The sequence below is a fragment of the Eschrichtius robustus genome, chromosome 14, assembly GCF_028021215.1.
Source record: "Eschrichtius robustus isolate mEscRob2 chromosome 14, mEscRob2.pri, whole genome shotgun sequence".
Classification (NCBI taxonomy): Eukaryota; Metazoa; Chordata; class Mammalia; order Artiodactyla; family Eschrichtiidae; genus Eschrichtius; species Eschrichtius robustus.
Genome location: NC_090837.1, coordinates 5,855,303 through 5,876,691, shown reverse-complemented (window position 1 = coordinate 5,876,691; position 21,389 = coordinate 5,855,303). Strand labels below are relative to the sequence as shown.

Below are 21,389 nucleotides of genomic sequence, written 5' to 3'. Positions count from 1 at the left end.
ATGGTACCTAACGATCATGGGATCGCTGACAAGTAAACAAGGTAACATGTGTACAGCCTTAAACACAAGTTCTAACGCGCAGTGTTAGCAAGATGCTCAGCCAGCAGGCCTGAGACTGCACTCTCTAGAACGGCCTCCTGGCCAGGCTGGCCTTTGGCTGGTGTCTGAGACCCTGGCTTTAAGAGGGCTCCCACCACCCCCTAACTAAGAGGGGCTCACTGCGCCTGGACCGTACCAACGTGGTTTACGCGGACCACCTGCTTTCCTGGAATCTGGGTCCGTGCCAGGCAGAGGGCACCAACGTGACCAGCCCCCAGTAAACACCCTGGACGCTGAGTCTCTAGTGGGCGCTCCTGGTGGAGGACACCCACCTGTGTTGTCACAAGTCACCGCTGAAGGAATGCAGCGTGTGCTGTGTGACTCCCCTGGGAGAGGGTTCTGGAAGCCTGCATCTGGCCTCCACCCCACGCGCCCCTTCCCTCTGCTGATTCTGTTCTGTCTCCTTCCACTCTACCAAGCCATAGCCAAGAGCAAGACCGCATCTGCTGGGCCCTGTGAGCCCTCCTAGTGAGTCAGCAAACCTGGGGGTGGCCTTGGGGACCCCGACACTCATGGCAGGCAGCAAATCCAGCTACTACCATGACTCTCTCCTGCAGAGAACGGACGCCCTGCCCTTCACCTCCCCCTAAACACCACAGACGACGACACGGACCCCCATTCAGACCCCCCCCCCCACCAATACCTCCTTTTGGAGATTTTAGATTTGCAGAATTGAAAAGAGGAAGACCATGACTTTGGCCAATATCCCCAAACCAGAGCCCAGGATGCGCCCAGGAAGCCCGCCGGGCTTAATGTCACCGCAGGAGCCACAGGCTGTGCCCTCAAGGGACTGACCGGTACAGGGGGCAGACAGAGAGACGGAAGGGGCGCCTCACCAAGACCAGGATGTTGGGCATGACGATATTGTCGCTCTCCAGGCCGCGGGACTTGTCAGGCTGGAACTGGAAGCTGCGGTACTCGAGGAAGGACACCGTGTCGTTGTCATTGAAGGTGATGTTGCTCTTGTGTCTGAACTCCCTGTGGGCGAGGAAGCCGCTGCGTCAGCTGCCTGGGAGCCAGGGGCCCTCAGATGTCTGCACCGAGCTTGGCTGCCTCCCCACCATCTGTCCTCCCGCCGCCTGCCCACTGCAGGACACGGCACCAAAGCCTCTGTAACCAAATCCCAACACGCCCCCTCCCCCTGGCCAAGCCGCCGCTGTCCCTCATCAGTCTCTTCCCGGGCTTCCCTGCTCCTCCGGGGTAGGCGGAGAGGATGGTGGTTAGGAATATGCACTCCGAAGACAGAGGGTGGGGACTTGAATCCTGTCTCCATCATTTACTACCCCAGCCTCAGTTTTCCCACCTATAAAATGGGAGTAATGGGACTTCCCTGCCGGTCCAGTGGTTAAGACTCCGCACTTCCGTTGCAGGGGGCACGGGTTCAATCCCCGGTCGGGAACTAAGACACCACATGCCGCAGGGCAAGGCCAAAAATAAAATAAAATAAAATGGAAGTAATAACAAAACCTACTTCATTAGGTCCCTACTTGTGAGGATTAAGTGAGTTAATGCACATCAAGCAATTAAAATGGTTGTCAGATGCATAGAAAACATTACAAATCAGCTGCAAGTTTCATTGCTGTTATGCTGTCATCATTCTCTCTTGTTCTGCAAACTGTTCTCCACAGAGCATCCAGAAGAATCTTTGGAAAGGGGAAATCAGATCACGTCATCCTCTCGCCCACTACCCTCCTTTGCACACAGGATAAAATCAAGCTCCTACTGCGGCCTCCGGGGTCCTCACCATCTGACCCCATCCCGTTCTCGGGCCTCCTCTCTCCCACTATCCCCCTCACTCCTAACACGCCAGCATTTATGCTGCTTGGTTTTACCTTACTTGCCCACTTGTTTATTCCCTCCCCGCTCCCCATCGGAATGTCAGCTCTGTGAGGCAGGGGCTTTTGTCTGCCTTTAACAGTGAACTGGGGGACCTCCCTGGGGGTCCAGCGGCTAAGACTCTGCACCCCCAATGCAGGGGGCCTGGGTTTTCGATCCCTGGTCCAGGAACTAGATCCCACATGCATGCCACAACTAAGAGTTTGCATGCCGCAACTAAGGAGCCTGCCTGCCGCAACTAAGACCTAGCGCAGCCAAATAAATAAATAAATATTTTAAAAAACAAAACAAAAACAGTGAGCTGGCACAGTGCCTGGCACACAGGAGGCACTCAATAAACGCTTACGGAATGAAGGAATAAATAGGAACTTTGGCAAACGAGACTCAGCTCTGACATAGAAGCCTTTCATGGGTGAGCTAAGCCAGGATCGCAGTTTCCTGAGGGCACGACGGGCAGAACAAGAAATCCGGCCTCGTATTCCGACAGGCCTCCCTGCCTCTTGGAAAACTGCTCGGGCCAATCCAACGAGCCCAGTAGCCACAGGAGATCTGCACCCTCCCAAAGAAAACGATCAAACGAAGAGGCTGAGGCAGCAGTGGTCAGAATGGAACAGAGCAGGACCCCAACAAATCCTTTCCATGTCCCCCATTTTTTGTTTGTAGGAAGTAGGCTTCATTCAGCTTCCTTGACCTCCCCTGAGTTCCAAAGGGCAGGTTCAAACAGTTGCTAATCAGGGGAGGGAGGGGATGCAGAAACAAAGGAGGAGCAGTCAGGAGACAATAGTGCCGCCTTGGGGCAGGGTCCTGGTTCCCGCCTTGGGGCAGGGTCCTGGTTCCCCCTCGAGGGATACACAGAACACTATCTTTGAGTTCTTCTGTAGGAACTAAGGCCCCCACCCAGGTGGAGGATGGTAACTTCAGGCCGAGCACAAGATTCCTGGGACACCATCCTGTTACCTCACCAGCAACCAATCAGAAGAAAGTTTTGCACACAGTGGAAGATGATGAAGGCTCTGACCCGCTCCCCAAATGATTTCCCTTTAAAAACTTCCATGCTCAAGCAGAATCTTTGGAATTGGTTTTTGGACATGAGTCTGCCTTCCCCCCCAGGTTGCCGGCCTCCTGAATAAAGCAACCTTTCCTTTCCAACCAACACTTGCCTTTTTTTTTTTTTTTTTTTTTTTCCTTTTTGGCCGCACCTCACGGCATGTAGGATCTTAGTTCCCCGACCAGGGGAACTGTGCCCCCTTCAGTGGAAGCTCGGAGTCTTAGCCACTGGACCACCAGGGAAGGCCCAACACTTGCCTTCTGAGCGGCGAGCAGCTGAACTCAGGTAACAATAATATGTTAACAGCTCATGTTTATTGAGCACTTACTACATGCCAGGCACTGTGCTGGGCTTTCCGCTAACCATCTTATCCAATCCTCATAACCACCCACAGTGCGTACTGTCATCCCCATTTTACAGAGGGGGGAACTGAGGCACAGGGAAGGAAAGGCCTATGCCCACGGTCAGAGAGCTGCTGAGTGGCAAAGCCAGGCAGTCGCTCTCCAAGTCTCAAGCGCTAGAGCACCAGATTGGGAGAAGCAGAGTGACCTTGAACAAGCCCCACTACTGCGAGGGGCCTGTTTCCTCATCTGTAAAGTGGGGTGATGACCTGAGTCCCAGCCCAGCCCCCTTCATCCTCACCTGTACACGTAGGGTCCACGCTCCCGCACCTGCGGCCTCTGGCCTTGGAGGATGTCCCTGGGGTTGATGACATCGAAAAAGTAGACAGAGAGGTAGAAGGGGATGGGGATCTCCTTCCACATGTTGAAGGACAGGCTGCTGGGGTCGATGCGCACATTCTGTGGGGGATGAGACAAACAGGTCAGTTAGGAGGAGGGCCAGGGCGCCCGCCCACCTACCCACCCTACCACGCGGCTCCAAAACAGCTGCCCGGTGCCAGCCTGTGCTGCAGACTCCACAGGCACATCAGGGAAGGGGCTCCCTGGAGGGGGGTTCTCTGGGGGCAGGAGGCGGTGGGAATGCTGCTCTGGAGTTGACATAATTAATGTTAATAGGTAATATTATTTTTATGTGGTATTTTTTTTTTTATAAATTTATTTTATTTTTTATTTATTTTATTTTTGGCTGCGTTGGGTCTTTGTTGCTGCGTGCGGGCTTTCTCTAGTTGCGGCGAGCGGGGGCTACTGTTGGTTGCGGTGCGCAGGCTTCTCATTGCGGTGGCTTCTCTTGTTGCCGAGCACAGGTTCTAGGCACGTGAGCTTCAGTAGCTGTGGCACATGGGCATAGTTGCTCCGCGGCTTGTGGGATCTTCCTGGACCAGAGATCAAACCCGTATCCCCTGCATTGGCAGGCGGATTCTTAACCACTGTGCCACCAGGGAAGCCCCTATGTGTTATTTTTAAAATGTGTTTTCATAACGGCAGCCTGATTGGGGGACCAGGAGGTGGCCGCTGCTTGACCACAGCACTTGGCACCCGGCGGAAAGTGGGCTCTGTGTGCCAAATGCGTCATTCATTCATTCACTCATTCATTCAACACACATTTTTTAAAAACTTTAGTATAATTGATTTACAATGTTCCAGGTGTACAGCAAAATATTCAATTTTACATATATATATATATATTCTTTTTCAGATTCTTTTCTATTATAGGTTATTATAAGATATTGAATATAGTTCCTCGTGCTATACAGTAGGTCCTTCTTGTTTACCTACTTTATATATAGTACTGTGTATCTGTTAATCCCAAATTCCTAATTTAGCCCTCCCCACCCCATTTCCCCCTTTGGTGACCATAAGTTTGTTTTCTATGTCTGTCAACACACATTTATTGAGCACCTACTACATGTCAGGCCCTCTTCTAAGAGCTGGGGATAGGAGAGCGAACAAGACAGACCCAGATCTCCAATGTCGTGGGGCTCTTATTCCAGTAGGGGAAAGGTCTTCAATAATTAGGGTAAAGTGCATGCTATGTGACAGGGCGTAGTGAAAACACAGCAGGGACAGGGAAGAAGACTGCAATTTTAAACAGAGGAGTCAGGCAGGTGAAATGTAAGGAAAAACAAAAGACCAAAACTAAACCAAAATTAAAAACTAAGGGCACTGAGGGGAACACGTGTATTTGGTGGTGGTGGGTAATTCCTTGTAGAAGCCACAGCCCGTGCAAAGGCCCTGAGGCAGAGAGGGGTTGAGACAGAGCATTCAGGAACAGCAAGGAGGCCAGCATGGCCAGAGCAGAGCCTATGAGGGGGAGAGCAGAAGGAGGTGAGAACAGAAGCAGTTTTCCACGAAAAGCCAGCAAGGCAGAAATTTATACAAACTATAAATCTCCAGATGTATAAAGCTTGGCCAAAACTTGATTTCCTTAAACGGCGGAAGATAACAGGGCTGAAGCTCACTCGGCGAGTCTGTCTATCAGATACACTGGCCTCTAATCCCTGCTTTGCTCCTCAGCTCTGAGCTCCCTGTCCCAGTGACACAGGAGGTCCCCCATGTGCCACCCAACCCCGCCCCCGCCCAGCCTGACCCAGCCCATCAGATAGACGCTCGATGTTGCAAAGCTAGATGTCTGGGCAGCTTGCGTCACCCTCACCCTTTCTTTGAACGTGGCTTTCCAGGACAAGGACAGCCACCCCCACTGTCCCCAAACAGACTGTCCCAGAACCAATGGGCAGCAGCCCCAGAGGAGGCAGAAGGCTGGAGCTGGAGGTCAGGCTCGGCCCCATGTCCCCAACTGGCAGGCTCTGGGAAGGAGCAGATTTGGAGGGAGTCTGACCCGAGGGCCCTTCGGGCAAGTTAGTCGGCCCTGAACCTCAGTTTTCCCATCTGTACAATGGGGCCAGTGACTCTGTAGCCTCAGCTGTGCCTCATTTGACCTACGTGGCATTTAAATGAAGAAAAGTTGAACTCATTGCCAAGAACAAAAAACTGGGAGATTTAACATAAAATCTGGACTTCAGGGTTCTCTTGAAAATATCAGGAGATCAGAGACTTGCCTTCAGGTGTAACAATCCTTTATTGATAAACACGTCTTCCTACCAGCTACGGGAGTCACAAGGATCATTTTTATAACCCGAGCATCCAGTACCTGCAAATAAAGGTGACTAGTAAACATGGTTCGTACAAAGCAACAAAAAAGGGTATTTCCCTGCTGGAGAGGGTGTGGAGAAAAGAGAACCCTCCTACACTGTTGGTGGGAATGTAAATTGGGGCAGCCACTATGGAGAACAGTATGGAGGTTCCTTAAAAAACTAAAAATAGAATTACCATATGATCCAGCAATCCTACCCTTGGGCATGTATCCGGAGAAAACTCTAATTCGAAAAGATACATGCACCTCAGTGTTCACTGCAGCACTATTTACAATAGCCACGTCATGGAAGCAACCTAAAAGTCCATCGACAGATGAATGGATAAAGAAGATGTGGTACACATATACAGTGGAATATTACTCAGCCATAAAAAAGAATGAAATCATGCCATTTGCAGCAACATGGATGGACCTAGAGATGATCATACTAAGTGAAGTAAGTCAGACAGAGAAAGACAAATATCATACATATCACTTGTATGTGGAATCTAAAAAAAAATGATACAAATGAACTTATTTACAAAACAGAAACAGACTCACAGACACAGAAAACAAATTTACGGTTACCAAAGGGAAATTAGGAGGTTGGGATTAACATACAGACACTACTATATATAAATCACTTAGTTGTACCCCTGAAACTAACACAACAGTGTAAATCAACTATACTCCAATATAAAACTAAAAAAAAAAAAAACCACGAGCATTTCCCAAGCGGGCCTGTGTGTCAGGTGCTTGTTCTAGACTCTTCGCTGCATTGTCACCTCCCTGACTAGCACCACGATCCTTCGAGGCAGCCACTATTATTATTATTATTATCATTATTATTACTGTTATTATTATTGGTTTCCTTTGTCAGTTTTAATGAAGACGTAAGTGAGGGAGTTCGGTGCGGGGTGCAGGAGGAGCCTGGGTTCACTGTGACAGGTGACAGCTGACCTCTTCAGTGCGAGGGAAAAGGCCACAAGACCCTGGTGGGGGCCGGCCCTGAGCGCTCCTCTCCCGAGTTTAAGGCAGGGAGGGGGAAGCCAGCATCCGGGCCTCCCAGCCCCCAGCTCTAGAGCTGCAGAGCCCAATGAGGGCACATCCCGGGCCGGCCAGGAGAAGGGGAGGAGGAACGGAGTGGCAGTCCCCGTGTACAGCTGTAGGGAGGGCCCGTCCCCGGCTCAGTCCTGACACATACAACCAAGAGGGCAATTCGGGTGAGCATGGAGGTGGGGGGGAGACATGGTGAACGGAAGGGGTCACCCCCCCAAAAACAAAGGCAGCAGCTGCAACTTCTCTCCGGGCTCCTGAGGTCCCCGGGGCTTGGGTTTTTCCAGCTCCTCCCATGTTTTGTGAGCTGCCAGAAATCCAGATGTTTCTATGGCATCTCCCAATTGTTTCAATGGCAGCAACTTATTTTTCAAAATCAAACACACCCGGGAGGCAGATCGCACATCTTCAGGCCACGGCTGGACCGCCGGGATGCCCCTTTGCACCATCTCCCGGAGGGGGTGACCTCTCCGTGTTAGGGCGGGGGAGGGACTGGGGCCCGCGAGGCTGGGTAGCTCTCCCCCTCCCCACTGGCCCACAGCAGGTCCCACCCCAGAGGCCATTCCCCCGCTCCCTCCCACCAGCCACAGGCTTGGAGAGTGGAATTCAAACGTCAGCCTGGAGGCTGCTGGGGGGGTTGCAGGCGGGGGGGGGGGGGCGGGGGGGGCGGTTGTCAGTCATGCAGGATGGAAATCCTCAAACTTTAACCCAAAGCAACCAAGATAGGCCCACAGGGAGGAGCGACAGAGGGGCGGTGCCATCATGCCCTCTCTCCATCCCCCATCCACAGAACAGATACACACGGGGCTAGTAGGTAGGGGGCCCGCCCGTCCTGGCTTCAGTCAGCGCACTCGGCCAGAAGAAAACGCGACATCAATCCAGTTTCCTACTTTTTACGTGTTTGGGATAAAATGTAACAGGGAAGAGCCAAATCTGACTACCTGTTGGATCTGTTTCTTTTACTTTAACCTTTGCTTCCTGTTGCTTTTGTTCACTAAAAGGATATTGTCTATACATAATGACCTGCCTCGGGGAACCCTGCCCCTCTGCCTGAATGTTAAACCAAAGTGCCTTTGTTCAGGGAAGCATCCTGACCCTGTCCACCTGGGGATGGCTGCAAGAAAGAAGAAATGAACACGTCCCCTCCCTGAGGCTGGCCATTCCAGGGGATATTCGCAAAACTTATGGCCTTTTTACTTTACTTCCTCATCTCCTCCCCCTCTCTGTGCTATAAAAGAAACTAGCATCCAAACCCTGATAAGATGGTTACTTTGAGACATTAGTCAGCTGTCTTCTCCCTCTGCTGGCTTTACGAATGAATGAATATACGAATGAATGAATATACGAATGAATGAACAGTCGTATAGACAATGGACTTGACGACACGGGGAGGGGGAAGGGTAAGCTGGGACGAAGTGAGAGAGTGGCATGGACATATATACACTACCAAATGTAAAACAGATATCTAGTGGGAAGCAGCCGCATAGCACAGGGAGATCAGCTCGGTGCTTTGTGACCACCTAGAGGGGTGGGATAGGGAGGGTGGGAGGGAGACGCAAGAGGGAGGGGATATGGGGATATACGTATACATATAGCTGATTCACCTTGTTATACAGCAGAAACTAACACAACATTTAAAGCAATTATACTCCAATAAAAATGTTTAAAAAAAAAAATTCGTATTCCCTGCCTCAACACCTTGTCTCCGATTTATTGGCCTGTCGTGTGGCGAGCAGAGCAAGCTTGGACTCGGTAGGAAAAACATATAACGTGAGATCTACCCTCTTAGCAAATATTTAAATATACAATGCAGTATTGCTAACTCTTATTCATCATGCATAACTACTGTTACTACTACTACTATTACTACTACTAATAATAATAACAAACATAAATAAAGAGGTTGGGAGGAAACTTTCGGAGGTGATGGACGTCTTGACAGCACAGATCGTGGTGATGGTTTCACAGGTGTATACTTCTCTCCAAACTCATCGAGTTGCATAATTATATACATATAGCTTTTTAAAATGTCAATCATACCTCAATAAATTGGTTTAAAATTTAAAAAAAAGTTTCCAGTTCCTGCCTCCCTCCCCCAGCCTTGTTTCTTGGCAAAGGTACCTGGACCCGGAGAAGGCTTTTTGGGAATTCCGGAATCCCTCTGTGCTTTCCTAATCTCCTGGCCTGCCCACCCGGTTCAAGGATAAATCAGCACCAAACTGATGAGTCACCAGATGAAGCCATGTGTCTCTCCCTCCAACAGAGGGGTTTTGGGGCTCTGGGGTCCCACCCCTGTTCATCGGGCAATCTCCTGTGACCCAGCTCTGCCTTCTGGGATAAGTCACTGATCCTCTCTGCACCTCAGTTTCCTCATCCATAAAATGGGTATAATGATAGCGTCCAAAATAAGTGGGTGTGTAGAGGTAAAGTGCTTAGAACAGGGTCCAGTAGAGCCTGGGGACCCAGAAGGTCAGCCATGCAGTTACCTGGCACGAAGTGACCAGCCCTTCCTCCTCCCCCTGTCACTGCCCCACCTCCAGTGGGGGTTGGACTTTGCACTGCCTGCGATCCACAGGATAACTCTGATCCACAGGACCAGAGGCGTCAGAACCAGGCAGCTGATTAGATAACAGTACACAGGCCAAGCTCAGGGCCTTTTGACTAACATCTGATTCTATCCCTGCCCCCTCCCCTAAGGTCAAAGATCACAGCCCGAAAACAAAGACTGAGAGAGAAGGCCAAGGTGATCCCTCGTTGGACGCCACTCCCTTTTATCCAACCAGATTCTCCAGGCTCATTCTGGACAGTCAGGAGGGCTGCCTGGAAGAGAGGGCATGTGAGCTGGGGATTGAACAAAGGAGTTGGGCTTTGCCAGGAAAAGAAGATGGGGAGCGTGGTCCTGGCAGGGGCCAAGCCTCTGCAAAGGCTAGGAAGCCTTTAAGAGCATGACTTACCTAAATGTCCATCAATCACAAATATGTTTTTAAAACAACTCAAACATCCACAATGGATAAACCAACTGCTGTGCAACCACACAATAGAATAAATGCTCGGTAATAGAAAGGAACCAACTGCTGATAAACGCCACATGGATGAACCTCAAAAGCCTATGTTAGGGACTTCTCTGGCAGTCCAGTGGTTAAGACTCTGAGCTGCCAAGGCAGGGGGCACGGGTTCGATCCCTGGTTGGGGAACTAAGATCTCGCATGCCGCACGGCGAGGCCAAAAAAAAAAAAAAAAAAATTAGACAAAAAAGCCTATGTTAAATTGAAAAAGCCAGATCCAAAAAGCTACATACTATATGATTTCACTTATATGACATTGTGGAAAAGGGAAAACTCTAGGGACGGAAACCAGATCAGTGGTTGCCAGGGGCTCTGGGGAGGGAGGAAGTTGACTGCAAAAGGGCATCAGGAAGCTATTTGGGGTGATGAAAATGTCCCATCCCTTGATTTTGGTTGCCAAACAGGTGAGATGTATACATTTGATAAAGCTCATCAAACTACACTTAAAAAGGATGAATGTTATGGATGAACCTTGAGAACACGACACTAAGATTTTCTGACAGTTTTATTGAGCTCTGATTCAGGTACCACACAATTTATCCATTTAAAGCGTACGACTCAATGGTTTCTAGTCTATTCTCAGATTTGCGCAGCCATCACCACCATCTAATTTCAGAACATTCTCATCACCCAAAACAAAACCGCATTAGCACTCAATTCTCTGCCCCAGCCCCTGGCAACCACCAATCTACTTTCTGTCTCTATGGATTTGCCTTTTCTCAGATAAAGAGAATCATACAAGTCTTCAAATGTGTCCATAATTCTCTATTTCTTAAAAACAAGCAGAGACACTAAAGGCCACATATGTCTTCTTTCACTTAGCAAAATGTTATCGAGGTCTTGATCATTCATCCTTTTTATGTGTAGTTTGTTGAGCTTTATCCAATGTATATACCTCACCAGTGTGGCAACTAAAATCAAGAGATGGGACATTTTCATCAAGGCTTTTTTAAAAGGGTGTATATGAGCACATCTATGTTCACAGCAGCATCATCCACGATAGCCAATAGGTGGAAGCAACCCAAGTGTCCATCGATGGATGAGTGGATAAATGCAACGTGGTGTATCCAATGTTACTCAGCCTTAAAAAAGAAGGAAATTCTGACACAGGTTATATACCATGGATGAACTTTGAAAACATTACGAAGTGAAATAAGCCAGTCGCAAAAGGACACACACTGTATGATTCCATGTATGTGAAGTGTCTAGAATAAGCAAGGGAGTTCCCTGGTGGCGTAGTGGTTAGGATTCCGGGTTTTCACTGCTGTGGCCCAGGTTCAATTGCTGGTCGGGGAACTGAAATCCTGCAAGCTGCGCAGCGTGGCCAAAAAAAAAAAAGAAGAATAGGCAAATCCATAGGGACAGAAGGCAGCCTGGTGGTTGCCAGGGGAGCATGGGGAGTGACCCCTTAATGGGTATAGGGTTTCCTTTTGGGGTGATGAAGATGTTCTGGAACTAGACAGTGGTAATTAATGGCTGCACAACATTGCGAATGCACTAAATACCACTCAATTGTACGCTTTTTAACGGTTTAAATGGTGAGCTTTATGTTAAGTGAATCTTACCACAATTTAAAAAAGGAAAAAGATTAGCTGCAAATTAAAACGAGATATTTCCCAAAAGATGGACACAAATTAAGCCACCTGAGAAAACCAAGTGCGGGTAAAGGTGTAGGGAAACGGAGGTGCCCCAGAACGTGAGCACGGCACGCCCCCATGACCCTGCGGTCCCCTGCTCTGCACACTGGCTGTCAGACACTGCTGGCCCCGCCCAGGACCACGACCTACACGCCTGGGGCGACTGAAACAAGCTTCAAGAAAGAACACCCGCCTTTCCGATATGATGCCACTTACACTCCCAACGGATTATTTGCTCCTCAGATATTCTCTCCCGGTCCATTCTGTTTTCACAGTGTTGGTCCCCACTGACCCCAGTCATCTCACATCCCCCTATCGGATCACAGCCCACAGCTGGACAACCCTGCCCTAGAGACAGTCCCACGTGCGTGCGAGAGGGCTGCAAAAGAATCGTCGAGGGACTTCCCCGGCAGTCCAGAGGTTAAGACTCCTAGCTTCTACTGCAGGGGGCACAGGTTCGATCCCTGGTCGGGGAACTAAGATCCTGCATGCCTCGCGGTGCAGCCAAAAAAAAAAAAAAAAAAGAATCGTCAAATATCGAAAAGGAACAGACAGTTCAGAAGATTCTCAGCCAGAGATAAATCGGGCTTCTGCACACAACTGTATCAGGCAAAACAAAAGGACCGGGTCTACCTGGATAAGACTCAGAGAAAGAATCTTGAGTGAAAAAAAGACAAGCTGCAGAAGGGTAACAGTCACTATTGGCTCTTCACATGAATTTTTCAAACACACAAAATAATGTGGAACACTTTATTTCTTGAAAATGATATTAACCTAAAAGCTGCCAGCTCAGCATTGGTCTATAAGTCCCTCCATCTGGTCTGGCCCCCTGTGGCCTCTCCAGGCCCCACACGCTACCATGTCCCTGTCACTCACTCAGCCCGTCCATGCTGGCCTCCTTGCTGTCCCTTGTATATGCAGGCACACGCCTGCCCCAGGGCCTTTGCATGGGCTGTTCCCTCTGCCCTCAATGTTTTTCCTGAGGTAGCAGCATGGCCAAATCTCTCGCCCCTCCTAATCTTTCCTCACATGCCCCCTTCTCAGGAAGACCCACCCCATCCACCTCCAAATTCCTGAACACCCCCTAACCTGCTCTGGTTTTTCCATAGTCCTTGTCACCTTCTGGCATAATTATAATTAATTGTGTCTATTGTTCTTCATCTGTCTGCCCCGCTAGATCATAAACCCACCAGGACTGGATCCTCAGCTGTATCTCCAGGGCCTGGAACAGTGCTTGGCACTCAGCAGGTGCTCAGCAATGTGAGCTCAGGAACAAATAGAATCAAAGTAGAAACGTCTAGGGAGCGGTGATCTGCCTTCTCCTTTGTGTATGTTTTAAAAAGCTCGTACTTGAGGGAATTTGGGGAGGCGGGCGTGCTGCGTGGCTTGCAGGATCTTAGGTCCCTGACCAGGGATTGAACCCAGGCCCTCAGCAGTGAAAGCACAGAGTCCTAACCACTGGACCGCCAGGGAATTCCCGAGATAATTTTTTTTTTTAAATACACAGAGAGCATGGCCTATTTGGGGGCCAAGCAGCTCAGTGGACGTGCGATGGAACAAATGAAAATTTCATGTTTCAATTAAATAAATCTTAAAAATTACAATTTTAATAAAAATGTGAGCTGCAACGTCACAGGCCAGGCCACAGCCTCAGGCCTGGGGTAAACGGATGATGAGACTCAGACCACTATCCCATCCAAGGGTGGGCCCACCTCCAACGGACCCCATCTCCTTTCCAGGCCAGGCAGTGAGGACCCTGCCCGGGGAAGGGGCAGAGCAGATGTCCTGAGGCCCGGAGGATGCGGGGTGAGGGACACCAGACCAGCCTTCTGCTTCACAGAGAGGCCAGCGGAAGGCAGGGGAGAGGCCCAGGCCTCACGTGGCTGTCCCTCCAGGGGCCTCAGGCCAGCCAGGCAGGCCTCCTGCACACGCATGGGATGAGCTTGGAGTAGAGAAGCAGGCAGAGGCTGAGAGGGGCCCCATGACTCCAGGGACCCCTACGCTCACCCTCAGGAGCCAGCAGCCAGAGCATGGGACCTCAGCTCACAGAGGCCAGAAAAAGCATCTCTTGCCGGGTCCCGAGGGCCAGGAAGTCCGCGACCCCGGTTAAACCACCCACCAGGAAGCCTCCTCTCGCCCACCTCCCGAGCAGTAAAGCATCTGCGTTAGGCCCCTCGGGCCGCTGGAACAAAGTCACACACTGGGTGACTTAAAACATGTATCCTCTCCCAGTTCCGGAGGCCAGAAGTCCGAAATCAAGGTGTGGGCAGGGCCGTGCTCGTTCGGAAGGCTCCAGGGGAGGCTCCTAACATGCTCGTCCAGCTCCTGGTGGTCTCAGGCATTCCTAGGCTCGTAGCCGCATCCCTCCAACCTCTTCCTCTGTCATCACATCCCCCCTCGCTGTGTGTCCTCTTCTTATAAGGACGTTCTTGTTGGACTTAGGGCCCACCTGACCCTTACCTTAATCACATCTGCAAAGACCCTATTTCCAAATAAGGTCACATTCGCAGGTAACGGGGGTTAGGACTTGGACATACCGCTTTTTGCGGGGGGGGACCCTATTCAGCCCAACCCAGGGGCAAAAAGCCAGGGCAAAGCGAAGTGATCAGGGTGTCGCTTGAACCCACAAGTGGCCACTGCCCTCCCACGGCACTCTCCCTGCTCCCAGGATGGCCTTGACTGCCAAATCCAAAACCCCACTCTCCAGGTGCCACCTCCTCCACGAAGCCTTTGGGGAACTACCTACAATGAGCCTGCTCTGACCTAATTAGGACCCAGGTCATTCTGTGGACAGTCACCCACCCCGTGCTAGATGATATGTTCTGAATTTAAAGATGAACAAGACGGGGCCCCTGAGAAGCTGGGGGGAGGGTCGGGGAGCTGGAGAATCCTATCCACCATCTGTAAAGCACTGCTCAGGTAGCAAAACACTTCCACCTACCTCACCTCATTAACTTCTCAAAGGTCCATTAAACAGACACAGACACTGAGGCTCGAGGGCCAAATACCACCCCGATGCCACAGGTGCAGGAAGAGACCAAGCCACAGGTCCTGCATCAACATGCAGGCCAGTGTCCTCACATTTCTCTCCCACTGGGCTCAGAGCACACAGGACAGGAGTTTCGCAAGTTAATCATTAATTTTGGCCTGGCCATTGAATTGCAAAACCCAATCCCTCCCCCAGTGATAACAGGAAACACACCTCTGACCAGATGAGCCAGGAGGCTGATTCACCTGTCTGAGGCCGGGTTCTGGGACAGGACCAGACCCTTCCCACTCCAATCAGTCACTTCCTACCCCCTGCATCCGAGGGCTCCAGAGATGTCCCCAGCCCCGTGGGGCCCATGAACGCAGGGAAGACTGCAGCATGGGCTGATTCAGTCTGGAATTTGGGAACGCCACACCCTTGGCTAATGTTCCAACTTCTTTTGATTTTAAAGGTAAGAAGAATAAAAGAAAAGGTTTTTTATAGAAAACCCAAGCACGTTGCTGAAACAGCGGGGTGAGTTGCTTAAGCTAAGAAGTTGAGTCATGCTTGATTCCTCCATTTCTCTCCCACCCAAAAACCATCCATCAGGAAGTCTTGCTCTAAGATGCACCAAAAATCCATCCAACCACCCCAGCTCCTATCATCATTTGCTCCGACAGATGCAGTCACCTCTTCACTGGTTTTCTCACTTTTGCTTTTGTCCCTAGTCGATTCCCCGCAGAGATCAGAGTTACCCTTTTAAAAGGTACATCTGATCATGGTACTCCCCCGCTCAAACACCTCCCACGGCTCCCTACTTATCTTGGAATTAAATCCAAATCTCTGACAGTGATCTATGAGGTCTTGCACCATTTGGCTCCCTGCAGCTATACCAATCGTAGCTCCCTTTGCCGTCTACCTCGCTCACTCTGATCCAGCCACACTGGCCTCACTGTTCCTGAGCCCACTGGGCAAGATTCTGCCACAGGGCCTTTGCACTGACTGTTTGCTCCTCCAAGGGCAATCTTCCCTCCGATGCCCACATAGGTGACCCCCTCATTTCTCAAGTCTGAAGTCACTTTTTCAATGAGACCTTCCCTCAACAATATTTACTGGTTTCCCACTGCATATCAGGCTCTGTTCTAGGTCTGGGGACTCTAGCAGTGAATGAAATGGACAAAGAGATCACCCTTTCTAAAGTAGCCCTTCCCCCATCACATTCTATCCATCACCTGTTTTGTCTTCCCAGCATTATCAACATCGGCAATTCCTGCGTATCTGTTGACAAGTCCCCCTTCGCGCTGCCTGGACTGCAGACGTGATGGACTAAGCTACAGCAGCCCCCTTGGATCATGAGGCAGTCTTGAGAATGGAAGACAGGAAGCTCAATCCCCGCGACTTCACAGAGCCACCCCACCAGCCCTGGGCAGTGTAGTCACCAGAGAAAGGTCCGTTAGACTCACAAGGAGATCCTACACTATACACCAAAAGGGCTAACGTGAAAAAGAGTGACCAAAAAAAAAAAAAAAAAACCTATTGGGATAAATAAGGAGTATGTGATTAACAGTTACACACTATTATATATAAAATAAATAAGCTACAAGGATTTACTGTATAACACAGGAAACAACATTCAATATCTTGTAATAAACTATCATGGAAAATAATCTGAAAAAAATATACATATAATAATAATTAAATACATATATATAACAGAGAAAAAAAAGGATAAGAAAAAGACTGACAATAACAAATGTCAGTAAGAATGTGAAGCAACCAAGAATGTTCACACACAGCTGGTGGAAGTGTAATTCGGTACAATCGCCATAGAAAGCACTGTGGCATTATCTCCTAAAGCTAAATAACGCAAATGTCCACAAACAAGTGGATGGATGGCAAATGGGGGCACCTTCATACAATGGGACGTCACCCAGCAAAGAAAGGGAGTGGACGCAGATGAACCGTACGAGCACAACGTGACGAAGAGATGCTCGACACCCAGGAGACTTCGCTGTATGAGTCCGTTTATGTGCTGTTCCAGGGAACGGGCAAAGCTAATCTCTGGTGACAGGGGTGGGCGTTGACAGAAAGGGGTGCAGGCGAGCCTTCTACAGGTGAGCGTGGCAAGCGTGCACACCCACGTAAAAATTCATCAACCTCCACACCTAAGGTTGTGCACTTTCCTGTACGGATGTTAAATTTCCATTTTTTTTTTTTTTTTTTTTTTTGGCTGAGCCACGCAGCTTGTGGGATCTTAGTACCCCAACTAGGGATCAAACCCGTGTCCCCTGCAGTGGAAGCACAGAGCCGTAACCACTGGACTGCCAGGGAATTCCCTAAATTTAGATTTTTTTAAATGAAAAAGAAAATTAAAGCAAAAAATGTTAATATGGAGGTGAGTGCTTTTAAGCCATTTATCACTCCCTCAAGGGGCGCCTCAGCCCACAGAGGCTCAAAAAGGGGGCTGCGTTCCATCAAATCTGACCTCTGAAGCTCTCCGCCTGCCCCCTGGAGAACAGCGAGGAGACCGCTGGGGGCACGGCGGGGGGGGGGGGGATCCGGGAGCGCCCCCCCTACAAGCAAGGAGACCCAGCCCTACGTCTGCAGCGAGCTGCTCCCTACCTCCTAACTTCCTGCCCTTCTCCACCTACCAGCAGGGGCCCAACACAGCTTCCTGTGCCTCGGTTTCCTCATCTGTAAAAAGGGATTGGAAACAGGACCCACCTCAACAGGGGCGTCATGTTGACATAACGGGATGAGCACGGCACTTGCCCTCTGTGCACTTCCTCCCCAGACCCAGAAACCACAGTCGAATCATGAGCGAAGAAACATCTGACAAATCCCAGTAGAAGGGCATCTGACAAAACCCCTGACCAGCCCTCTGCAAAATCGTCCAGGTCACCAAAACCAAGGACGGTCTAAGAAACGGGCACGGCCAAGAGGAGCCTAAGGAGACACAATGACTCAGTGTGACCTGGTGTCCCGGACGGACGGGATCCTGCGACAGAAAAACGAGATGAAATAGAAATTAAGGAAATCCCAACAAAGTGACGACTTTAGTTAACACTAATGTATCACCACTGGTTCATTCGCTGTAATAAATGGACCACACTAATTAAAGACGCTAACAATAGGGAAGGCCAGGTGTGAGGTACACTCTGTACTATCTCCTCCATTGTTCTGTAAATCTAAAACTGTTCTAAAATAGGAAGCTACTGAAACACAAAACAGGACCTATCTCACAGGGCCACCGTGAGGTTCAAATCAGTGCCTGGCCAAGTCACATCAGAGCTTGACGCAAAGGAAAAATGTGAGCCCCTAGATATATTTTTTTTCCAGAACATTAAAGTCGTTGAAAAAATACTGAAATGTTTAAAAGTAGATATATGAAAAGAATACGATTTTACGTTTAAATATTTTACTTAAACGGGAACCAGAATTTGTTATAATCTTACTTCCCTGGTTTTAACGGAAGCAAATTCATTGCATTCGTTTCCTATTGCCGCTGTAACAAATTATCGAAAACGTACCAGCTTAAAACATCACAAATTTAGTATCTTACAGTTTTGGAGGTCAGAAGTCCAAAACAGGTCTCACCCCGAAATAGGGCTAAAATCAAGGTGTCGGCAGGGCCCGTTCCTTCTGGAGGCTCTCGGGGAGAACCCAAGTCCCTGCCTTTTCCAGCTTCTAGAATCCTCCCGCATTCCTTGGCTCGTGGCGCCCTTATCACTTCAACCTCTGCTTTCATCATCACACTCTTTCTGACCCCCCTGCCTCCCTCTTACCCTTACGATGACACTGGTCCCACCCAGATAATCCCGGACAATCTCCCCATCCCCCAAATCCTTAATTTAATCACACCTGCAAAGTCCGTTTTGTCACGTGGGGCAACACATTCACAGGTCCCGGGATCAGGATGTCTTTGGGGGGCCATCGTCCCGCCTGCCACACCCACTCAGAGACGCGGGGCTTCCTCCCATACAGCCCCTTCCACACCCAGGAGCACCCAAATGCCGCGGCAGAGGGACATTTGTTCCTCATGTACCGCTTCCTTTCCAGAGCACCCCTGTCTGCAGCCAACAGGCGGGGCCCCCGCCGGGGTCACAGTGGACCAGGTCCCGCCGCGGGAAGCCCACTGTCCTGAAGTGCAGCCCCACGCCCAGGATGCTCGGTCCGCCCCTCCTTGTTTGAATCCCCGCCCTTTATTTGCAGCCCGAGCTTCCTTAAAAGAAACACAGGGCTGAACACAGTCTGGGTGGGACTTCGTGCAAGTGCTGCAGTGCGGGCTGGGAGGGACTTTGTTCTCAAAACTTGGATCTGTAGAGAAGCCCCTTTTGGGCTGCAGACGGGCCCCTGCCTCCTCCCGAATTCTAAGACCAAAGGACAGTCTGGCTTCACGGTGACACAAGGGTGTCCCTCAGAACAGGAACCGAGACACCCCCCCAAAGAGCTCAGCCAGCTGCAGTGTCAGCTGGGAACACGGGGCAGGAGGGACTGAGGGGCCCTAGAAGGCCAGCCTCCCCTCTCCTGGGGCAACATCAGAACCAGGGAGGGGGTCTCCCCAAAGCAGGCCTCCAAAAGCCAACAGGTTCCCACAGGACAGATTGGGGGTAGCAAAGGTCAGAGGACAGAGCGATTCGGGATTCTAGGGGGCCTCGGGAAGCTTCCTGGCTGGGCAGAGACCAATCGACCACTGAGCCGCACTTCCTCAGCCCCCCAAAAGGGATCCAACCGCAGGGGGTGGGGACGCAGGGCGCTTCTGAACAGCTGATCAGGTTCATCGTTTCAAAAACTCATCGCTCTTCCTCGGAATTCATTTTCACGGGATGACAGCATCGGGGCAACGTCAGGGGCAGGGGGTCTTCTGCTTCATGTCATTGTTTACCATGCACTTGTTCAAGCAGTGCTTCTCAAAGCGTGGTCCCGGGACCAGCAACGCCAGCATCACCTGGAAACTTGATAGAAAAGCTGGTTCTCAGGCCCCGTCTCAGACCTGCCGACTCAGTAACGCTGGGGGAGGGGCCCAGACATCTGGGTTTTAACAAGCCCTCCAGGGCTTCTGCTGCAGGAGAACCACCGTGTTAGAGACTCAGACGAACCGACGTCAGATACATGCTTTAGAATAACTCGGGGAAGGAGAAATGGATGCAGGTGGTGGTACACATGAAACCGGAGGGCACGGGACTCAATGTCCATTAACGCAGGGGAGTGGCACAGGGCAATCATCCTGTTCTCTCTCTCTCTCTTTTTTTTTTTTTTTTTTTTTTTGGCCACACCCCGCGGCATGTGGACCAGGGATCAAACCCGCGCCCCCTGCAGTGGAAGCGCGGAATCTTAACCACTGGACTGCCAGGGAAGTCCTGTGTTCTCTCTCTCTTTTTCATGGACATTTGGAATTTTCATAACAAGTTTTTTTTAAACCACTTAAAGATTCGAACCCCTCCCCCACCCCCAAAGAAAATGACAGGTCTTCTGTCTTCCTGAAGCCAACTCCACAAACTGTCCGATTTAGCCAGTGGATGAGTTTTGGATCACATGGTATTTCAAAATATTTGAATTTGCTGACAACATCTTAAAAACGGCAGATAGGGCTTCCCTGGTGGCGCAGTGGTTAAGAATCCGCCTGCCAATGCAGGGGACACGGGTTCGAGCCCTGGTCCAGGAAGATCCCACATGCCGTGGAGCAACTAAGCCCGGGCACCACAACTACTGAGCCTGTGCTCTAGAGCCCACGAACCACAACTACTGAGCCCACGTGCCACAACTACTGAAGCCCACGCACCTAGAGCCCGTGCTCTGCCACAAGAGACGCCACCACAATGAGAAGCCCGCGCACCGCAACGAAGAGTAGCTCCCGCTCGCCACAACTAGAGAAAAGCCTGCACGAAGCACCAAAGACCCAACGCAGCCAAAAATAAATAAATAAATAAATAAATAATTTTTAAAAATAAAAATGGCAGATAAGTTCTGGATTTCCGGCTTCTTCTGAAAAACCAGGAGATGTGCCAGCACTGGGCCTGCCTCCCCACATGGCCCAGCCTGCTGAGCTGAGTAGCAGCAGCTGCTCCTGGTGTGGGATCTGCTCTCCAGGTTACCACAGGCCTCACTGCTCCCTATCGCCTCACACCAGGCGGCTTCACTCACTGGAGTTGCTGCATGGCCCTCACGGGTAGCTGAGTTTGCAATCCCTGTCCTACAGTAACACAGGATGAGAACATGGTACTCATTCATTCATTCCGACTCTGCCTGAGCATCTAATATGCTCAAAGCTTGTCCTCAGTGCTATGGGGGGCAAAGTTCATCAGAGAGGAGCTGAGCAGGGATTGGAAAAATGACAGGTTACTCACAAATGACTCAGACCCACAATAGGAAGAGCTCAGCTCATCAAGTGTATTTATTGGCAACCACTGGCCAGCACCAGAACATCGTTTAACACTGGCAGGACTGTCACTAGGTACAACCACTTTGGAATATTGTTGGGGCACTAGCTACTAAAGCTAAAGTCCATGCCCTACATCCCAGTAATTCCATTCCTGGGTATTACCTAAGAGAAATGAAAACACATGTCCACACAAAGACTTGTACACAAATATTCCCAGCAGCTTTACTCCTGGTAGCCTCAAACCAGAAACAACCTAAATATTAACCAG

General features: G+C 50.2%; 1 protein-coding gene across 2 annotated transcripts in view; it reads right to left on the bottom strand.

Moving 5' to 3' along the window:
- The window catches only part of SCARB1 (scavenger receptor class B member 1), a 77,195-nt gene that overhangs the window by 32,284 nt on the left and 23,522 nt on the right, over positions 1-21,389 (bottom strand). For both annotated transcript variants that reach the window (XM_068563347.1, XM_068563348.1), the window contains exons 2-3: positions 3,626-3,783; positions 936-1,077 (exon numbers count right to left, since the gene is read on the bottom strand). In XM_068563347.1, coding sequence (XP_068419448.1) covers positions 936-1,077; positions 3,626-3,783 — 300 coding nt within the window. The remainder of the gene's footprint in view (positions 1-935; positions 1,078-3,625; positions 3,784-21,389) is intronic.